General features: G+C 37.2%; 2 protein-coding genes across 2 annotated transcripts in view; both read right to left on the reverse strand.

Annotated features, from left to right (window-relative positions):
- Positions 1–23,290, reverse strand: part of LOC131427859 (UPF0430 protein CG31712) — a 132,972-nt gene that overhangs the window by 69,187 nt on the left and 40,495 nt on the right. The window lies entirely within an intron of this gene.
- On the reverse strand, positions 5,809–10,261 carry LOC131427858 (uncharacterized). Its single transcript, XM_058591411.1, has 2 exons — positions 9,278–10,261; positions 5,809–6,335 (listed from the first exon to the last, which is right to left on the reverse strand). The coding sequence occupies exons 1-2, from the start codon at positions 10,245–10,247 to the stop codon at positions 6,289–6,291; spliced, it is 1,017 nt and encodes a 338-aa protein (XP_058447394.1). The 5' UTR covers positions 10,248–10,261; the 3' UTR covers positions 5,809–6,288.

Raw genomic sequence — 23,290 nt, forward strand, 5'->3', positions numbered from 1 at the left:
TTTCGAAATCTTACCGCAGCTACAAATTGCTTGCCAAACCATAGCTTTCTTATCAAATTTTTCGACTTCAATCGATGTATCGGACTGGTTTAACACTTGCCATTCTCGCACCGTATAATATTGTGGTCCCGGCAAGGTTTTGTAATCGAGTTTCACATAGGTTTCGTCGTCCATGATTATGCAGTTCAAATTTCCAGCAAGAATCGTATTGTACAGCTTTCGAACCATCGGCCTGATCGATGCTTTTTGTTTCGGACTACGTTTTGGTTGTTTCTGCTTCTTATAGGTTCGAAGATTCAAACGTTCTTTAGCACGAAGAACATTTGACTTCGAAGTGCCCAATTTTTTGGCCACATCTCGAACTGAAACCTCCTTCTTTTGCTCGAACGCCTTCAGTATACGTTTATCCAACTGAGGGTTAGCAGGACCTTTTTTTCGACCCGTTTTCGGTTTAATCTCAAAGGTGTTATCCTCACCGAACTTCCTGATTGCACTTCGCACGGCTTTTTCACTTACTCCTTCCATTTTTGCTATCTTTCTCAGTGACAGTCCGCGTTCTGTGCACCATTTGTACACAATTTTTCGACGTTGTTCTGCTGAAAGTTCACGCATTTCGAAACAAACTAATGAAACCGAATAAACAACTGCACAAGTGGTTAGAGAAGAGTGTAAACAACAGGATGCAGCCATAAAAATTGACAGATTCTGAACCATTGCGAAATGGCAGCGGTTTATGGTTGCGTCCATACTTTCTGGGACAGTCTTTAGATTTTTATTCGAATTTCGGTCTCGGGAATACAGGGAGAAGTGCGCTAAAAATTTCAATCTGTCATACAGAACGACGATGCAATAACTGTATTTTCTTCTATGTTTGGCTTAAAACTGTTCCAATGTGAAGGTTTTTTTAGCTTCTGGCCATACAAACATTCTTATTTTGTTTCCAGTGTCAAATGTATGTTGCAGAGTCCCACAGGAATATGGGAAACCATCATTACACCAGTTTTTGAATTAGGGCAGGCTGCTATATAAAAAAAATGCCTCGAAATAGAAGATGCTATGTCCCACATAAAAAATGTGTTATAACCATTGGAAGGTCACAATAGGAAAAATGGAATCAATTTTTTTTAATTTAGAAATTGCTTGCGCAATCAATTCATAACAATTGCGAACCTACATTTTTGATACGCACATTGTTTGTTTGTTCATTTAGAAGTAGGAAAAAGCCAATAGGAGTTTCTGTCAAAATTGCTTTTCATGAGGCATAAAACATCCTCGTCTTTTGTATCAACAGATTGCAATCATATAAATGACACATTTTTCTTAAAACTAATCCTTCTACAGTAAAACCGATTAGACTAAAACTAATAAGATAGTAATCTCAAGAACAGTTTCTTGATGAAATTGCAATCAACAGTGATTGAACAAGTACAGTACAAGCTGACAAAGGGTTTTTGTATAAGAAAGAAATCCAAAGAACAGAATAGGTTGGACGATTACGACGATAAATATCCAATTGTAGCAATTATATGAACTCAGACGAATCTTTTCGCGATTGTAATAAATTTACAAAAACTACCACGAAAATATCGCGAAGCCTATTAACCTATTAACACGGGAAAGAAATTCTAGAAGCTTGGAGGCATTCTGTTGATACAACACCAATTTGTTAAATTATCCAATTGTCTCTGTAAGAACTCTATCAATAGTGGATTTAAGATCATGAAATAGTTTGAAATCATTAGCAAAATATAGTTGGTATTACATTCTTTTGGAGGAATTTGACCTTCTGTTTCAACAGACTTCGTAGCCGAATAATAGCGTACATAACCATTGAAAGGCAGGTGCTACGATTCTACATGCACTAAGAATAGTTCCAGGTCGGAGTTCGAACATAAAACAACTGACTTGTAGGACAAGTGCACTTCGCGATGAACCTATCAATTCTAATCGAACAATTAATTAATAGTTAAGATAAAGTAGTAATATGAACGGGCCAGGCTAACTTCCCCGATGAACTCCTGAAGTAAAAGAGAATGGTGAAATAGCAGTTAAAATAAGTTCCTATTTCTACTACCATTTGAATCCCAGTATGCTCAACATGGACATTGTTACGTGGTAATTGATCTTGTCGAACGCACCGGAGAAATCGGAGTAGGTATATAATCTCTTTGCAGTCGTGTTTTTAAGGAACGTATGATGAAAGTGTGGGATACAAAAATGTGATACGCATCATTCATTCCGATGCTGTTTAAATAATCGTAAAACATCTGTCAATTAATTTCGAATTTGACCGATATCTAATGAGGAATACAGATTGGAAAAATGACATGCGAATATAGCTATGAAATGAAATCCACGAAAAAGCTACCGCATAGACCGGACTCGAACCCGTAGCTAGCTTCTATCCGTGGAAATTATTTTGCCAAATAAATCGAGCATATTCAGCTATGTTCGGGTACTACGCAGTTCAATTATTGTCATATCTCTATGGCAATCCTTGTTCCCGCTTTTCCGTCAGATGCTAATTTAAGATTTTGTTTTTGTCTCGTTTTCTGGTGGATGGATTATCTTAGAGATATGTGTATGACTGAACTGCATGACGGCCGAACACAGCTGAACATGCTCGGTTCATCTATTCAATTAGACTTTTTCTTCGTGTGTTGTACATGCAGGGTAGTTTAATTGGTAAAATAATTTCCCCGGAAAGGAGTTAGCTACGGGATCGAGTCTCGTCTCTGTGGTAGCTTTGTCGTGGTTTTCATTTCATAGCCCCGGGAGCAACGTTTTTAGGGGGGCGGCAAATCATTCCTAGGAATCTTTTTTTTGCTGGTCCATGTCATCTTTCGGATCGGAGATCGTAGTTCAACTTTTTTTTTGTTCACTTAACCAACAATGGGGGCGGCAAATCTTTTTTGCCCCGGGCGTCAATTTTTCTTGGTACGGCACTGTACTGGTCCATACATACATCAGTAGCTCGAATATGCATTAATAAGAAATAATACCCTGGTCTAATTTTAACTAACTATGTATTGCTCCTGTTATTTATGTATGCTAGGATGTCCTACTTTTTAAGAATAAGCTCTATACTGTACTAAAACGAAATATGCATTTAATCGATCAAATCGAAGCTCGCTTGTTCACTTCAAACGCTCAAACTTTCGCTCTAGTTCCTGGACACCGATGGTGTAGCATAAAAGTACGCCAATCAAATTGCTACCAAATTCACACACGGATAACGAACTGATCTGCAAATTATTATCATTCACTCGATAGTTTCTAATTTAAATCAATGATCAAAACCCCGTCGGGACCGATCTGGGCAGCACTTTCGGCGTTCAATCATATGTGTCGTGCCGTACGGCGGCATTGAGCCGAAACATCGATCCTAGACCAACCGCAAACGATAATAATTATTAGATGAGAATTCGTTTTTCATCCTCGTCATATTCCCGGTCTAGGTTGATTCGTAGATTATCAATGGATACCACCGCTAACCGGCTCCGGCTGCGAACACTTTCCGATAAGTTCGATAATTTCGTTCACGTCCGTCAGTTTATGCGGCAGTTTAGGAACCGTCCATAATTTGAAGGTGTGATAGTTCACGCGTCATTCCAACGACGGCGTGCTGTAGTTCTCAGCCAACGGAACGAGCCGAACGGTTCAACGGTGGGAGCAATTCGAAAAAAAAAAATACTTTGGCTTGAAGTGACCAGCGCGAGAAAGCATGATTGCGAGGGCGAAAACAAGATTTATAATTAATGTTTGGAACTTTAATAACACGGTATTAGCACGATAGATAGATCGGCCGGGACAGGTAAGCATGATTGACTGCGACTTGAAGTGGGTGTGGGTTTTTCTGTGGTCGATGCTTGTGGGTTTCGTTTCGATTGTGTATTCCTTCCGGAAGAGAGCAGTATCTATAATGATAATTGTGTGGGACTTGTAGGATGCCCATAGGCTCTTCCTAACATATTTTTAGAATGAAATGGGACGGAAACCGGAACAAATTGTAGTTTATGTCGCAAACTTATGTTCTGCTGACACCTTCTGGGTTCTTGTTCATTAATTCACGTAAAAGTGTGATACGTTAAGTATGTTATTGGATACTATTTTTGTGTCATGTTAAGTCTTTATACAGTATTTTTGCATTGGCCAGTTGATTGATTAGGGTTTGCATAGCACTGATAATTTAGTTTGAATTTGTGATCTAGTGTCATCTCTGATTTTTTTTTGAAAAATCTCAACTAGGAATTTTGAGATTTCCGAAATCGATTTTTTTTTCGCTGTCGTCTCCGAGTCGAGATTTTTGAAAAAATATTTTTTTCCTGATAACACGAATTCTCGACGTTTCATGCAATTCTGAGACATTTGTCAAAAAAAATTGTACCTTTTACCAGCGATACCACTTTGCCTTGAGATAAAATCCGTAGATTTGGCTTCAAGTCTGCTTATACTCGTATATGTTCCATTAAGACAAACTTTCCGCGCGAAATTCTTTCGACTGACCACTTATCTTTCCCAATTAGAACAAAACAACTCAATAAAAGTATCTAAAATGTTTAGATAGAAAATTAGAAAAAATACCAAATACAAAATAAAAAAATCAAAATTGCATTGAATTCTAAGCGAAAATGACAGATTTCCAAAAATTAGTAATCGATGACGGTGACATGCAGAAAATAACTGGATAGATATCTAGAGAAATAATCAAATATCTGAAGTTTTTGAATAAATTATGTTAAATCCGCAGATTTTAAATGGCCAATCCGTAGATCCGTATAAAAAACTGAAATCCGTAGACCTACGGATAAATACGTAGGGTTGCATCGCTGCCTCTTACCCATGTCCGATTTAGCTAAAATTTTGCATAGGGGCTTAAACTGTTGAGCACTACGCTTAACGCAATGAGGGATGAGCCTAAAATATTGGCATCCTACTGTACATTTTATCAGTATATAGTAAAAAAATTTTGTGTAGCATTAAACATAAGTATTGAATATTTAAGCGTTTTCCCTTAAATTTCACGTGTTTAAAGTCGATGTCTCTCACAACTTCATAACTACTGCAATCCTTTTGAAATTTCGAATACTAAAGGTATTTTTCTATTTTTTGTAACAATAACAAGTTGACCAATTTTTATCGCAAAAAAAATCGGAATCCCAAAAAGTGGAAAATTTAAATTTGAGGAATCCTCTTAGAGTTACCTAGGAAAGTCTATCATCTAACTAATAAACTTTGACATTCCGTTTTTCATACGAATTAACCTTAAACTTGTCTGCCATATTATACGTTTACGGGAATCGAACCCAGATGGGCTGCATGGCTTTTCACAAACTTAGATTCTAATAAAAGTTTTATGGTTCCATACAAAATTCCTCAGTTTTGTTGGGATTTGACTTCCGGTACCGGAATTATGGGGTAAAATGTGCTAAATATGAAAATATGAATGCTAACTTTTCTCGGAGATGACTGAGGATTTACACAAAATGAGATTAAAATTAAAGGTTTTATGGTTCCACAGAAAATTCCTGAATTTGATCTTGACCCAACTTCCGGTTCCGGAGTTACAGGTTGATTAGTGTAAAAAGTCCTATTTCAAACTACTTACTCACTTATCTAAGAGACGGCGTGACCAATTTGTACAATCATAGATTCAAATGAATCTTATGGTCCAATACAAAACATCTGAATTTTATTTGTATCGGACTTCCGGTTTCGGAATTATAGGGAAAACGTACTGTAAAATATTTCCTTTTATATCACTTTCCCTACTGGCTATTTCGGATCGTTCTCAATAGCGAAACACACTTGTTGAAAGTTTAACACTGAAAGAGGACCTGCCTCTGTTTATTGATGTTTTTATATTGTGTATTGATCGACTTTTCGATCAATACACACTAAACACAATACGTGCAATTAGATTGGATTTTTTCGAACATGTAATGTACAAGGTGGACACATTTGGAGAAGTGTTACATAACAGCTCTTCCCCCTAAAGATCTCGAAGTATATTACAAACAGAGAAGAATTGACATTTATCAATTCTGTTTAATACAAATTTATCAGCTATATATAAAATCATTATCATATTTCTTTGTCTTCAATCTTTTCGAGCGCCTGATTGGCGAAATATTAACTTCAGTTTTCTTCCTTTTTCGAGTCTTCCTTAATTCTTCACTTGGAAAACCTCGGAAATCTTCTTCCGCTTCATCTCTTGCGTTTGCCGATCCTGCCATCGTCCCAGGACAAAATATGTTCGGCCGGACCATTGAGTCCGAATTAGTCACTCTAAGCTGACTTCTGTGTGCGTTGACCCTTACGTTTCCAATTTCCACCTGTGAAATAGTTTTAGAAACTTGTCTTAGAAATGTTGCCTTAATCCATCGGGCGTGGTTATGAGGATTGTGGTTTTTGTACCACACCTCATCTCCAGCCATCAGATTATCCAAAGGACTTGCTACATGAATAGCAGAATTTTCCTTTGACATAACCACATCATTTGGTTTTTCCTGTGGTACATGCGATGTTAGTGTTGTTAAAAAGTTTTTATATGTTTTTCTCGGATGGATTAGATCAATTAGAGTTTTAGGCGTGAAAGAGAAAATTTTCTCTGATGGGAATCGCCCATCACTAGTCATGCAGTTACGAAAGTTAAATAGAAATAAATTTATCTGGTCTTCCAGATCCAACTCACTTATATCTGGTTCAGGCAGAAACTTTTTCAAAACCTCTTTAACCGTCCTTACCAGTCTCTCCGCTTGGCCATTGCTTGCAGGATTATATGGAGGACTTTTAAATACTTTAATACCTTGCTTTTCAAGAAAATGTGTAAAGACTGCTGAGTTGAATGGAGGACCACCGTCTGAAACTAAAACATCAGGCAATCCATAGCGAGCAAAATATGCTACTATCTTTTTCAAAACCTGGCCTGTATCTGTGCCTCTCTTCATCCACTCAATTTCCACCCACTTTGAGAAACTATCCACCAAAAGTAGAAAGGTGTGATGTTGAAAATGAAAGAAATCTATGTGTATACGACTAAAAGGTCTAGTTGTAGGAATCCATTTGGATTGTATCTTTTGTTTTGGTATTATCGCCATGCCGTTGCATGCATCACAATTTGAGACAAACTTTTCAATGTCTCCATTTATACCAACCCAATAAATAAATCGTCTTGCAAGTTGCTTCATTTTAACTACACCCCCGTGGTTAGCATGTAATAGTTTTAAAAGCTCGCTTTGCAGCGATTGTGGCACCATTACCCTGTCTTGATAAAGTAAGCACTCGTCAAACAATTCTAAATCATGCTGATTTGAAAATATGTTTGCAAAGCGCTTGTCAATTCGTTTTGGCCAACCACGTTTCATATAATCAATAATTTGTTGCAGAAATTTATCGTTCTTTGTCTGAGAAGCAATCTTGCTATGATCAATTGGCAATTCTTGCCCAAAATTAATACTTTTGATAATTTCTTTATCATAATCACTTGGAACCAATTGCTCTAAAGGGAATCTGGAGCAAAAATCCGCGTTTCCCATTTGGGCAGAGGGTCTATATTTAATTTCAAAGTTATAAATGGAAAGTTCTAAAATGTATCTCTGTAATCTAGTAACATAAATTGAATGTTTACCTTCCTTCCTAAATATTCCTACTAAAGGCTTATGATCAGTATAAACATAAAAAAAATTCCCATAAAGGTATTTATGAAACTTTTTAATTGTGGACACCAAAGCTAAAGCTTCTAAATGTAAAATTGGATAGTTCTTTTGTGCTGAATTTAAAGAAAATGTAGTGAAACAAATCGGTTTCTCAACTTCGTCAATAATATGAGCAATTACTCCTCCTAAACCATACCCTGAAGCATCAGAAACTACTGCTATGGGCTTCAAAGGGTCATAAAACTCCAAAATATTAGCCTTTAACAAAGACTGTTTACTTTCCTCAAAAGCTTTGTCACAATTACTATCCCAAATATATTTAACATTATTCTTCAAAAGATTGTATAAATGGTACAGCTTTGAAGACAGATGTGGAATAAATTTATTATAATAATTTATAAGTCCTAAAAAGGACTTTAATTCTGTAACATTCTTTGGAATTTTAGCCTTCTGTATAGTAGTAATCTTTTCCGGACAAGGCATTAACCCGTCTTTACTTATTATATGGCCTAGATATTGAAGCTCTGTAACAAAAAATTTACACTTTTCAAAATTAACTTTAATATTAGCATCAGCAAGTCTTTTTAAAACAACGAAAAGTTTTTGTTTGCAATCTTCCACACTATCTCCTGCAATAAGCACATCGTCCAAATAACAAAAAACATATTCTAAACCCTTTAATACTTGGTCCATTACTTGCTGGAAGATGGACGCACTAGATGATGCCCCTTGTGGCAGTCTATTGTAAGAAAATAAACCCTTTATAGTATTTATTACCATGAATTTTCTTGATTTCTTAGAGAGTGATAACTGGGTATATGCGCCTTCTAAATCTAATGCGCAAAAAACCTTACAACCTGCTAAACCAGCAAATAAATCTTGAGCTGTAGGCAATGGGTAAGTATTTGGAATTATAACTTTATTAACAGATACCTTGCAATCTATTACAAGTCTGATTTCATTATTTTTCTTTGCTACCACTACCACTGGAGAAGCCCATTGACTGGTTTGGATAGGAGTAATTACTTTCTCTCTCTCCAGCTTATTTAAATACTCTAAAACTTTATCCCTTAAACGATAGGGAACGTCATATGCTTTTTTAAAAATTGGTATATCTGATTTCAGCTCCAAATCAGCTTCATAACCAAGAATTGGTAAAGAAAAATCTTTTTTAAATAAATTTCCAAACTTTTGTTTTATTTCAGAGACAATTGTGTCACTGCTAATTTCAGAAAGATTATTAATTTTTGAAAAATTTGAGAAAAATGTTCTCCAGTTTGGAATGAAGGCATCCAACCATGGTCTGCCAAAAAGAGGAATGAAACAATTTTTGCAATTTAGTACTAATAGTTTCAAATTCTCATGTTTTTCCCTAAAGTCAACTTTGACTTTAACCTCTCCAGCTATTATCAGCTTCGCGCCATTGACAACAATCAATTGTTTAGAGGATTTTTGTAGAGGTTTATGAAAAAGAGAAAAATACTGTGTTTTACTAATTACAGAAACGGAGGAACCACAGTCAACCTCCATTTCCAGTTGTTTATTCTCAACTTTCACCTTTACCAAACATGGTTCATTTATTTTGTTAATCGATGTCACATTCATGCATTCCAAATTACCTTCGTCTGAATCATCGTTGTCAGACTCCTCAGTCCTCATACGGTTCATCAATTCTGAAATATTCTGCGTGCTCGTACCTGACGTTCCGGGTTTCATTTGTTCCACCAGCTTAACGGCCTCTTTCTTCATATTTTTCAACCTAAAGCATCGTTTCTTCAAATGTCCTTTTACCCCACAAAAATCGCAAATTCTAGTTTCAAAGCTCTCTCGAAAGTCTGCCGGTTTAAAATTGCTATTTGGTTTCCAAGTATTTTTCTGTTGATATCTATTATATCCAAAATGCTTTTGATATCGAGGATTTCCATATGGCCTGAACCCTAGTCTATCTTTTACAGGTAATCTGCTATTTTGTTTCTGAGGAATTGAATTATTTGCAGCATTATATGCCGCTGCCAGTTTACCCATAGCTTTTCCCATTGTATTACCATTTGAAGCCATAGAAACGACATTGTGAATAGAAAATGGTTCAGAAGATAAAGTTTTAACATTGTTTTTTGCCGCTTCCCAGGTCTGTATAATTTTCTCAGCAGACTCAAGGGTTTGATCAGCTTCGCTTAGAATTCTCTGCTTAAGCATAACGTCTTTCAAACCAGCCAGCAAACGATCTCGTATTGCCGTGTCCTTAAACGCACCATAGGCACACAGCTCAGCCTGAAGTTTCAATGCTAATAAAAAATCTTCCGCCGACTCATCAGCGTTCTGAGTACGCTGGTTAAAAGAAATTCTTTGGCAAACACCAGAGGCAGTTTTGTCTAATCTCATTTTCAATTTTTCTATCATGGTAGCTAACGGTACAGCTGCCAAACTACCAGTCGGAAACAAAAGCTTGAGTTCCGAGTACACGTACGGTCCCACCAATGTAATAAAATGGGCCTTACGGTCATCTTCTGGAATCTTATTTGCAATGAATACAAATTCTAATCGTTCCACCCAATGAGTGAACGATGTACCTTTTCTAAAAGGTTCCATTGTGGAAGCAAAACCTTGAGACATCTTTTCAAAATTGAAGCGTAAAATCAAAAATTTATCACAGAAATATCCCCAAAAATTTAAAAAAAATTCAATAAAAAACAACCGCGAGAAAAAAATGTAAAAATCCACAAGAAAAAAAAATATTAGAACAATTTTTTTTAACCAAACAGTTCACTAACCTCGAAATAAACTTGAAAAAGCAATTACCACCACAACAATTTTTCTGTTCACGTATTAATAATTTGCACTTTAATAAAATTTATATATTTGCACTACTTTCGGATCGTTTGTTGTAAATATAATGGGCAAAAATAAATAAAATTAAAAAAAAATATGTCAGCCCGAAATTGAAATATAGTTTATGTAATTTTTTTTTTAAATAAAAAGAAAACAAAACGACTCACCGATTGATTGCAATCGAACCAGTAGAACTTTTCCCTAATAACTCCTTTGCCTTGATAATTCCTTTTCCTTGGTAATTCCTTTTCCTTGGTAATTCCTTTTCCTTGGTAATTCCTTTTCTTTGGTAATTCCTTTTCACTAGAAATGATGAATTTCCACAATTTTTTTTTTTTTGCGCGTGCCAAGATATAATTGGATGGTCGAATTACTCCAACCGAAGAGAAAGAAACTCCAGCATGAAAAGAATCATAAAACAAAAGTATTAGAAAACAATTAAAACAAAAGTTTTTTTTTTTTTTTTTTTTTTTTTTTTAACAATTAAAACAAAAAACCTTTTGTGTTAGTGTATTAGAACAAAACGAATGATCGCTTTTGTAAAAAAAATTGGAAGCAATTTTGCTTTCAAAATGGCGTAAAAAATGTGCTTTTCGCTTACTGTACTCACAATTTTCAATTTCCCCGTAGCCGGTAGTATTGTTGGTTGAGAAAAAAAAAAAAACGCCAGAAAATCTCTGCCGGAGACGTTTTACTGCTCCCGGAAATCCGTATTACACCGTGTCTTTAGCCACGCCGGTTCCAAATTATCCCTAGTCGCCACTTGTAAAATATTTCCTTTTATATCACTTTCCCCACTGGCTATTTCGGATCGTTCTCAATAGCGAAACACACTTGTTGAAAGTTTAACACTGAAAGAGGACCTGCCTCTGTTTATTGATGTTTTTATATTGTGTATTGATCGACTTTTCGATCAATACACACTAAACACAATACGTGCAATTAGATTGGATTTTTTCGAACATGTAATGTACAAGGTGGACACATTTGGAGAAGTGTTACATAACACGTACGATTAGTTTTTGTTTGGCGTCTATACAAAGAAGCTGAAAAATTTTCGTGTGGCGATTTTTATAATGGATGAAAATTTAGAACAACGTGCGTGCATCAAATTTTGTGTTGCAAATGGATTTAAGTGTTCCGAAACGTTGAAAATGTTAGAAAAGGCCTTTGGTGAATCGTGTCTAGGAAAAACACAGGCATACGAGTGGTACAAACGCTTCAAAGGTGGTTGTACAAGCTTGGATCATGATGAGATCCCTGGCTGCCCAACAACATCTGTTACTGAAGAAAACATTGAATCGGCGAAGCAAATCGTGTTGCAAAATCGTTCTGTACCGATTAGAGAGATTGCTGTGTTGTTGGGCATCTCTTATGGATCAGCCGAACACATTTTAACTGATGTTTTGGGTTTGAAACGCGTTGCTTCTCGGCTGGTGCTAAAAAAGATAAATTTCATTCAAAAACAGCGTCGTGTTGATGTGGTCAAAGAGATGATTTCCAACGCAGATAGTGACCCCACATTCATCGAATGCATCATAACTGGTGATGAGGTGTTTTTTTTTTTCTTTTTTTGTACAAGGTGAAATGCATTTACGCACGGAGTGTGGGACTCTCCACAGGACTACCCAACTGTTGATTGGAACTACCCATTAAAACACCTTGGATCTCCAACCCTACCTCCCCGGCACCACCGCTAGGTATTACTTCGGGGTGGAAGGCTATTGGTACTCACAGCACCCTCCCCAGATTTATGCAGAATGGGGATCAGCATCCTGCTCTCGAGGGATTGACCAATTGGATGACGAGGTCGGTCCAGTGATACCGGCTCTAGGGTAACTTCCGGTTCACTGGCGCCTCGCCGACCCAAAATTGATGCTACGTCGCGGAACTACTCGACTAGTCTCCGTCAATACCGGCTCTAGGGTAACTTCCGGTTCACTGGCGCCTCGCCGACCCAAAACTGATGCTACGTCGCGGAACTACTCGACTAGTCTCCGTCAAAAGATCTAGTCTACACCGACGAAGGGTTCCCCAACGAGGGAAGTCCTCCCGAACCGACGCTTACGGTACGCGTCTACGACCCGACCGAAAGGATGCCTAAGCCGATCCAATGATTCCGGTTGGAGCGTGACTTCCGGTTCACTGGCGCTCAGACGATCCTAGCGGTACCACGCGACGATCTACTCATCTAGTCCCCGACAAAGGATCTAGACTACTCCGACGGAGAGTTCCCCGGCGAAGGATAATCTCCCGATACCGAGTCTCTTACACCACACGGGACACCCGAAGGAGTGCCGAGGTCGGTCCGGCGATTCCGGTTGGAGCATTGCTTCCGGTTCGCTGGCGCCTCGACGACTCGAATCGGTGTTGTGGCGACTGCTCGACTAACCCCCGCCGAAGGATCTAGCCTACACCGACGGAGAGTTCCCCGACGAAGGAGGCTCTCCCAAAACCGACGCTTTCGATAACCGTCAACGCCCGACCGAGAGGATGCCTGGGTCGATCCAGTGATTCCGGTTGTAGGATAGCTTCCGGTTCACTGGCGCCCCGACAATCCTAGTAGTTTTACGTACTACTCATCTAGTTCCCGACGATGGATCTAGACTACTCCGACGAAGAGCTCCCCGGCGAAGGAGGTTCTCCCGGACCGACGTTTATTCGCTGATCCCTCTTGGTGATGAGGTGTGGATCTATGAATATGACGTCGAAACCGCACAACAATCGACCGAATGGTGCTTCGAAGGCGAGCCGTTGTTCTAAATTTTCTTCCATTATAAAAATCGTCACACGAAAATTTTTCAACTTCTTTGTATAGACGCCAAACAAAAACTAATCGTACGATATGCGTATATATGTATGTATGTGTATAAAAGTGTTGCCAACGTTGAGAGAATAAAAGTTTACCGATTGGACAAGCGCGGGAATTTTAAAATGAAAATTCCGGTTCTTTTTTTATCATAAGGTACATTTGAGTTTCGAAGAAAATTATTATGAAGTACTATATATTATAGTATTACATATGAGAGTATGATTGATATTAGAAAGGCATCATTACACCACTAGGTGGATTAAAACAGGTTTTTGAATAATTGCAATATGGAAAAATGTTTCATTTGCGTTAGGTGAGTTGTTCTTTCGTGAGATATAGGCGTTACGATGCGTTATATGCGTTACTTTTTGTGAGTCTTAGGCCTTACAAAGCGTTACATACATTACTTTTTTGTAAGGTATAGGCGCTACGAAGTGTTACATGCGTTACTTTTTTGTGAATCATAGGCGTTACGAAGCGTAACATGCATTACTTTTTAGTAAGTTATAGAAGTTCCACATCGTTACGTAGCGTCCCTTTTTTATAAGTTAGTGCGTTACTTTTTTGTGAGTTACGAAGCGTTACAAGTGTTACTCATTGGTAAGTTACAAGCGTTACATGTGTTTATTTTTAAAAGTTTTGGGCGTTACGAAGCGTTAAATGCGTTACTTTTTCATAACTCCTATACGAAGCGGTACATGCGTTACTTTAAATAAGTTTTAGGTGTTTTGAAGCATCACATGCGTTACTTGGTTCCTTTTGTAAGTTATAGTCGTTACAAATCGTAACTTTTTTTTGTAAGTTTTAGATGTTACGTTTTGTAAGTTTTACATAAGTTACATTTTCAAAAGATACAAGCGTTACATCTGTTATTCTTTTGTATGTTTGGTGTGTTACGAAGCGTTATATGTGTTACTTTTGTAAGTTATAGGTGTTAAAAAGCGTTACAAGATTTTTGGCATCCCAATTTTAACATATTGAAGAGTCACTTATTTGCAAAACCTACTGAAAATGTCAAAATAATTAAATGATTAGAAATGATCGTACAACGACATGGAATACACTGATCAAAGTAAGCACTATGACATATCTTACCGAAACGAAAGCTTGTATCTAGTTTTGAAGGAAAATGAGCATAAATATTATTGAAAGAAGATCCATAACTTTTATTCCCGTATCCATTAGTTCTTTTCTTATTTCCGGAATTATTAGTTTTCTTCTTGATATGAGAGTATTCAGTAAATTGAATGTTATTTCACAAGATTCAATATTTTACCGACAATCACATACCCAGAGGGGGGTAAGGTGGGCGAGGACTTCCGTAATCTGAATCCGAAACCAGTATAGGCAGTAAATTTGTATGACCATCTACTAATATGACCTATAAATTTAAAAGATGTTTTCCGTTCCCCACAAATCGGCTGTGCTACTCAATGCAGTGAAGTGTCGTTATTTAAATTAGTAATGTAAATGATTTCAGAATGTATGGCATCATCACAATTCTTTTGGATGGCTGAGTTATATAAATATTTAGAAGGTCTCATAATGTCTTATAGTCTCTTGACAGGAAACGTAAATTAATGTAATACAATAATATACAATAATTTTGTTTGAATACTTCATGACAGTTCCAATAGAAAAAGTTAAAGTGTCTGTTAAAACACCGGTAAAGGCAAACTGAGAATTAAGTATACAAAGTAATCTTCAGTAACATTATTTTCGAAAATTCGGTTATGTTTTAGCCTGTCTTTTGGATAGGTTATGTCAGAGATATAACAGGACTAAAAATTCAACTGATACAGCTATTTTGATTATTCTAACATCAATTAAAACCAATCGATTCTCGGTGATTTGACAGTTGAAATGTACGACACACAACCATTTCATGATTTCGAGGATTTATTATTTATTAGTTAGTTGTTACGAATTAGTAGGCTATTGTTTTACGACTTTTACGTTTCTTCCATGTTACTCAGCATGTTGTTAATTGTAACGGGGTTGTCTTGTTTCATTCTCTGTTTAGCGGTTCAATCCAAATGATGGCAAAGTTGTCGTATGATCGAGTCCCGATCTGGAAGAATTCTAAATGTCAGTATCACCAGCCATGCGATGATTCTGTACGCTATGAATCGGCTGCGAAGTCTGTTGAAATAGAAGATCGAATTTCGCAATATGGATGTAATGTCAAGGCTTTGCAAGTTTACATAATAAAAAGTCAAAGTTGAGCTTTAAAGGTTTCTAGCTAATGAGTAGTACAAATATCAATATATCTACAATAGGCAATCGACCAAAAAGTATTGGCACCACTGATTAAAAGGGTGTTCTATTTATTGTGGTAGTGTTTAAAACTCGTGAAAGTAATGCTAGTTTTGGTTTCGTGTGTTTTATGAGACAGTGCTGTTCAATGCAACTGTTCAATAACCGAATCAACATTTGTAGTCACCTAACATAAAGACTGTCCCAGAAAGTATGGACGCAACCAAAAACCGCTGCCATTCCGCAATGGTCCGAATCTGTCAATTTTTATGGCTGCATCCTGTTGTTTACACTCTTCTCTAGCCACTTGTGCAGTTTTTTTTATTAGTTTTCTTTAGTTAGTTTCAAAAAGCGTGGACTTTCAGTAGAACAACGTCGAAAAATTGTGTACAAATGGTGCACAGAACGCGGACTGTCACTGAGAAAGATAGCAAAAATGGAAGGAGTAAGTGAAAAAAGCCGTGCGAAATGCAATCAGGAAGTTCGGTGAGCATAAACCGAAAACGGGTCGAAAAAAGGTCCTGCTATCCCTCAGTTGGATAAACGTATACTGAAGGCGTTCGAGCAAAAGAAGAAGGTTTCAGCTCGGGATGTGGCCAAAAAAGTGGGCACTTCGAAGTCAAATGTTCTTTGTGCTAAAGAACGTTTGAATCTTCGAACCTATGAGAAACAGAAACAACCAAAACGTAGTCCGAAACAAGAAGCATCGATCAGGCCGAGGGTTCGAAATCTGTACAATACGATTCTTGTTGGAAATTTGAACTGCATAATCATGGACGACGAAGCCTACGTGAAACTCGATTACAAATCCTTGCCGGGACCACAATATTACACGGTGCGACAAGAGCAAGTGTTAAACCTGTCAGAGACATCGATTGAAGTCGAAAAATTTGGTAAGAAAGCTATGGTCTGAGCTTCGGTAAGTTTTCGAAACCCTTCATCACCACTACTTCAATGAACAGTGAAATATACATCAAGGAATATTTACAAAAACGACTTCTACCCATGATTCGAAGCCACAAGGATCCTGTTGTCTTCTGACCAGATCTTGCTTCTTGCCACTACTCGAAATCAACGGTAGAATGGTAAAATACTACCAAAAATGTCACTTTCGTCCCAAAAGACATGGATTCACCAAATTGCGCACAACTTCGACCAATTGAGGAATTTTGTGCATTAATGAAGGCACATCTTAGGAAACATGTCTCGGCAGCCGAAACTATTCAACAGTTCGAAAAAGATTGAAAAAAGTGTCAAAACTTGTTGCCAAAAAGTCTGTACGGAATTTAATGAGGAACGTTCGCAAGAAGGTGTGCCAGCTAGTCTACAATGGCTAAGTAGCAAATGTTGAGAATAATATTCTGTTGTTGTAGTCTAATATTATCAGTATATCGAATAAAATTTGAATATCTAACACTTGTGAATTATTTACAGCGAAATCAAAGTGCGTCCATACTTTCTGGGACAGTCTTTATCAGTTAACCGGTGCCAAAATTAAGATGCAAAACACTGCCATATGAATACGTAATTCAAGATTTTTTTTTCTCAGACAATCTCATCAAATGAGATTCCACGGATGTTTGATTGATTGAACCTGTCGGAGTACTACATTTGCATGCGATACCCGAAAATAACTGCTGCGAAAATGATCTACATTAATGCAGTTGGACACTGCAGTCAATAACGATAACCACTTTCAGCACCTTTCGGAGTGTGAAACGAACGCGTTACTCCGGGTGATGAATGTGTCGGCAGAAAATTGCCCGGCAGATAAGAATCGACCGCAGCCAGCGTCATTTTTCGCTGTCTCTACTGGAAAGTAAAATAAATGACTCGAAAAGTCGGCTGGAGGAAACACAGGGAAAGCCCTCGGTCGACCTAGCGACCGACGATGATTAATGCCGCACAGAACCGCACATCAAACCGCCGCGGTACCGATCCATCAATCGAGGTATAGGCAAATGAATACACACACATACAGCACCATATAGACTTGCGGCAGTACTGGATGAAACCCGTCTATTTGTCCTGGCAAAGCATTAGCTCTCGAGCCACGTACCGGATTATACATCAGCGATACAAAAACCTTGTATCAGCAGATTAATCCCGTGAATATCCCAGATTGGAAACCTTATTGCCTCTATTTGGTAGGAGAAGTTAGAATCGGTCGGTACAACCGTTCAGAAGAGTTTAGTCTTGGTCGTATGGCTGACGGGTCGTGGAAACGGTAGGTGTTTTAATTTGGACTGTAATCAACTGGCTGATGTTGATGTTTTGATTTGACTTGGTGGAAATCAAGTATTCATGTTGGGAGTTTTAATTAACTTCGCCTTATAATTGCTCAGGTTATGCAATAGCCATGTCTAAGGACAAAGAAAAATAGAGTTGTAGAAGATCAATGTTGAACATTTAGGGGTTTTTGGTTTGTACGTAAAGTACATATTTACTTTCAATTTCTTCGCGCTTCGCCTTCGGGTCATTAGTGCTTAAAGCAGTTCAAATTGAACCGCCATCTTCGCCTAACAGTTCAATTAGTAAAATTAATGAGAAGCGATATGTTGACAGTCAACGACCAACAAATTTAATTTTCACTGATTGCAACAACATTGAAGTATTTCAATAGTACACTATTGAACCCCCTGTCTGATTTAATCTATGTCAGCACCATCAGCTGCAGCCAATCAGACCGCGTTCTGAGGAAGAGAACAAAATATCTGTTGCTGTACAACTGCATCGATATAAAAGATTCACATTCCACTTTTTCCCATAATTTTCTGAGCAACGCTTGTCGCAGTGAGACATACAAGGGAGGAACATCGAAGGCCTCACACTTTTGAAATGAAGCGGACGCCGAACAGCAGAATTGTGCTGAAGAACAGGCGCAGCCGGGCACAGAGCAAAACCACACCAAAAGTATGCCAGTGGAAGATGTCAGTCGTCATGGGAGCACTGCTCACTTAAGTTGTCCGGAATTTAGAGTCGGAATTCATTGTGAGTTCCAAATGCACCTACTGATTCCGCCCGTAATGGATTGTTTCATCTTCTTTGGAATCCAATAGTTCACCGAGTGCGCACGCCAAGAGCCATCTCAAATCCAAATCCTGTTGGTCGTGACAATTCAAGACACTTTTCAGTCCCACAGATCATCATTAGGAATTAATTAAATGTTCTCCTACGCAAAGCATCAGATTTATCAAAAAGGAAGTGGAGAAAAGTTTGCGGCAGGTCACTAACACATTCTTTTACGACGGCAACGCTCTCACGCAATGCGAAAATGAAACTATTGATGCCACATATACAGATTAATCTGTATTTTATTTCTCCTGAAAAATGCAGATTTAAATGTGGCGAAAGGAAAGAATTTCTTAGCATCGCTAAAAATTCATATTTGTTTAAAAAATGTTTTTCTAAATATATTTTATTAAGAAATCAAGTGCGCCCCATTTCTTTATTCTCGTAAAAATACGTCGATGATAGTTGTGAGGGATTTCAATATAGATGCTTTAAAACAATATAATATTTAAATTCATTGATTTCATGAGCAAGTATATGAAGTTGGATATGAAATCTGCTCCTTCACAAGCTACTACGCTTGAAGGCACATGTATTGATCTCGTATTGGCTAGAAATATCAATGTAGAAATAGAATATATATATATATATATATATATATATATATATATATATATATATATATATATATATATATATATATATATATATATATATATATATATATATATATATATATATATATATATATATATATATATATATATATATATATATATATATATATATATATATATATGTAGAAATATATATATATTTCAAATATATAATATATATATATTTCATACTTTTCATATCATAGGCCTATTGTATCATTGATCAACTCAGCAAATTAATGTTTTCTTCATTGGAAGATTATAATCGGTTGTGAACGCTATCTCTGCGTCAACCATATCAGTATCTCATCCACAGACAACAGGTCAACTTAGAAATAGAAGCCGGAAGTCATTGGCATATATCGGCCTTCGAATTCAACTTGTCACTCTCCAATACGAACGCCTTCGTAAAATGTTTTTTTCAGAACCACCATTTTATTATTATAAAGATAGATAAAGATAGATAGATAAAGATTAGTCAATACCTAAAGTGTAGCTCCTTATAAAACGATATGAATTGAATAGTGAAATGGCTCTACACTGGGAGCTCTGGGTTCCAAGATTCCTAAAAAAATAATCTGATTTTCAACATGATTTTTCCGTATATTTTCATAGAATATTTTATTCTGTATTGTTCATTCTAGACAGCATATGGTCAAGGCTGCTATTGTTAACCTTTTGAATCAGAATAATAATGAAGAATTTATTACCTGTCTCGACAAATTTCGCAATAGACTCATTTTTTACAGATACATTGCAAGGTAATGATATAATTCATATAACTCAAAAGTATTTACTAGGATGGGTATCATTCTTAAATCATACGGCTCACTTAAAACTGCAATTTCGATTCCAAATACGTGGGTATATTTTAACGTCGCTCGATTCATTGCAAATTCATTGTACGGAACCCAAAAGTGTTCCACTCATCGAACAAATGATTCACGTCAATAATTTTGGCGATCCAAAATATCAACCGGAAGGAATTTCATCAACAGGTATAATTTCCTCGTTCCAGGAGTAACAAACGGTTGCTTGGGCTGCACACCAAATGGTGACCTGTCGAGGTACTTCATATTTCGCGTCGCAATGCCTGCAACCAACAATTATATCGTCCAAATTGAATGCTCATTATTGGACCTGGCGATTACGCCAAATCATTCGTCGTGATGATTTACAATAATTTCAGGAAATGGCAAATTTTTCTCTCTTGCCCAAGTAAGATTGATTTGGCTGTGGCGTGGCAAGTTCTTGAATGGCTTCCCAAACGAAAGAGTTAATCAAAAATATTTGATAATCAATTTCAAGACCTTGGGTTCAGTAAATGCAAATTGAAGAATGTGTATTGAACCTAGCACCTGCTGTTGAGTTGCTCTCTGCTGTAGGATCCAAGGGTCCAGCCAGTCAAGGATGAAGGAGACCAGTTAACGCACCATTTGCACTGAAACGATGGTGTGGCAAGCCAATCAGCAAGACCGAACCCGTGCAAGATGGAATGCTCTGTCCTGCTTGGAGAGGTCAGACGACCGGCCGATGACGATGGTGACGGAAAGTGATGTGGTGGGACACCATTATCTGCATCGAAATCGATGTTAATCGTGCAGATCGACCATCGCCGTTCCGACGGTGCGAGATCTCTGTTGCAGTTCGATGCAACTTTGAGAAAAACATATAAGGTAAAGATGCTGGTGGAAGCTAATTGTAGGGTCATTATTTTTTGGTTTCATTCAACGTTTGATTTAAATTTAATTACACCGAAGCCTGGTGGTTAGCAAACCGTGCGGTGGCTAAAATGATGACGATAATGGCATTCATAATAACGATCAATGATGAAGGACTTTCTGCACAATCAGGAAAGGAAGTTCACTACAGCAGGTGGAGCGAACTGGAATTCCTGTGACGGAAGGAGCTGATTTGGTCAAATGGCGATAATTACACAAGAAAGAATGTTAAAGTCTCTAAAATCCCGAAGGTTGTAGAAAAATAATACATTTTAGAAAAGAACGTATGGACTCATATAGTTGATAACTTCCAGTCATTCATTTATCAGCAGTATAATAGTTAATCGTTAGCATGGAAATTCTTTTTCTGTAGGCATAGAACCTCTTTATCTTTCATGTCAATAGATTACAATATACCTATAGATGCTCATCAAACAAAGGCATAAGAAAAATTACAATTAAAACTAGTTCTAAGATGCACCTAACATTCAAAAATTCGAATTGGAATGAAAATTATCGAACGAGTATTTAAGTATACTTTTACATTACCTTGAGAGTCAAATGAGAATCAAATCTAGGGGAACATTTCCATAACAAATAAAACACACTGGAAAAGGTTCGTTCTAGCAGTATCTACAATTTTTTTTTAAAGCTGTAATTGTTAAGGCACAATGCGGTTAGATTTATGAAGCCAAGGGCATTTTTTCATAATTATTTATATCTATAACTTGGATTATGGTAATGGCCGCATGTTTGTCCTTGTGGGTCCGCGGGAAACACCCCGGTGTGTCAAGATTCGGCGAGTGCCCGGCGTGCTTCTCATCCGACGTGGAAACGTATCGGAAGGTTGCCGCATCCTTCTTTGGGTCCGCGGGAGTATTTAGTATTTGAATATTCATCTACATTCACTTACATTTTTGTAGTAATCTAGAAATGTTGGCTCGTGATTTAAATAAAAATGATAATGATAAAATTGCTTCCAATACAAATTAGTGTCGAGAGATCTCTACTACGAAATTACGATGGAAACTTTGGAACTGGAAAGTTCTGCTACTGGATGGCATTCCTTCAATAATAATAAAAAGTGCTTACATCAGGGGTCGACAACCTTTTAAGCCAAAGACGCTATTAAATTTTTCAAGCCTTTTAAAGCGCTACGAACCCATTTTTTTATCAACAATAATTAATACGATTTATTGATTTTTCGGTGGTTTGACGTAAAGTCGTCATAACTAAGTTCATTTTTGCAATTGACTGAGTGGAAACATATATTAGAGAAGCCAAATGAATGAGAAACTCACAGAAAAGATGTTTTTTACCTTTTTTTATAAATATAAAATAGGTATAGAATTCGCTCCAACTTTAGAAAAATTTTCCGGAGCCCGGAGGGCCGAATGTCATATACCAAACGATTCAGCTCGACGAACTGAACAAATGTCCGTGTGTGTGTGTTGTCAACTAAGAGGTCGAGATTTCAGAGATGGCCGGACCGATTTTGATCAAACTAGTCGCAAATGAAAGGCCTCCCCGTCACCCAGAACGATATTGAATGGTTTTGAGATCGGATGTTTACTTTTTGAGTTATACGAAGTTTTATGTCAAAACTATCAGTTTTTTAACAGTATCTGTCACAATTGACCGTGAAAACAGAATATATTTTCAGACTTAGATTCCGCACGGTAATACCTATCTAACAAGCCATAGATTGTTAAAATCCGTCCATTTTTAACGGAGATATCGAAATTTTTGTATAAGCAACTTTTTCCCCTATTTCAGCAGTAGAAGTTCTGAGGGCTGTCTGGCAAAGAAATGCTTGAGAGCAACATAAAACACGATTTTTTATACTGTTACATACATTTGTTTTTAAGTACCCAAAATACTGTGTACAGCATGATATTTTGCCTCGGACCGATTTTAGCACGGTTCGTTTTTGGCAACATAATCGTTCGAATATGCCATATGTAAAACAGATGATGGCAGAATTTTCGAGTTGAAAGCAATTCCATAATTACATTGATTTAAAGTACTTACAGCAATAAATGCTGGAAGAACATAACAGCCATACACCATTCGAATCAGTTCGTCGAGATTAGCAAATGCGTGTGTGACAAATAATTTCACTCAATTTTATTCGGAGATGACTCAACCGTTTTCTACAAACTCAGATTCATATAAAAAGTCGTATGCTGTGTAACTCATTTTTCTCGTAGATGGCTGAACCGATCTAAGATTCAAATGAAATCTAAGAATCATCTAAGATTCAAATGAAAAGTTTTAAGATTCTATAAAACATCTTGTTTTTCAGTCAGATCCAACTTTCGGTTTTGGAGATACAGGGTGATTAGT

This window comes from Malaya genurostris, chromosome 2 (genome assembly GCF_030247185.1).
Source record: "Malaya genurostris strain Urasoe2022 chromosome 2, Malgen_1.1, whole genome shotgun sequence".
In the NCBI taxonomy this organism is placed as follows: Eukaryota; Metazoa; Arthropoda; class Insecta; order Diptera; family Culicidae; genus Malaya; species Malaya genurostris.

Coding starts and splice junctions, on each gene's coding strand:
- LOC131427858 (XM_058591411.1), bottom strand. CDS start 10,247: ATGGAACCTTTTAGAAAAGGTACATCGTTCACTCATTGGGTGGAACGA. Junction 6,336..9,277: donor CAACGATGATTCAGACGAAG/GTAATTTGGAAT, acceptor ACTATTTCACAG/GTGGAAATTGGAAACGTAAG.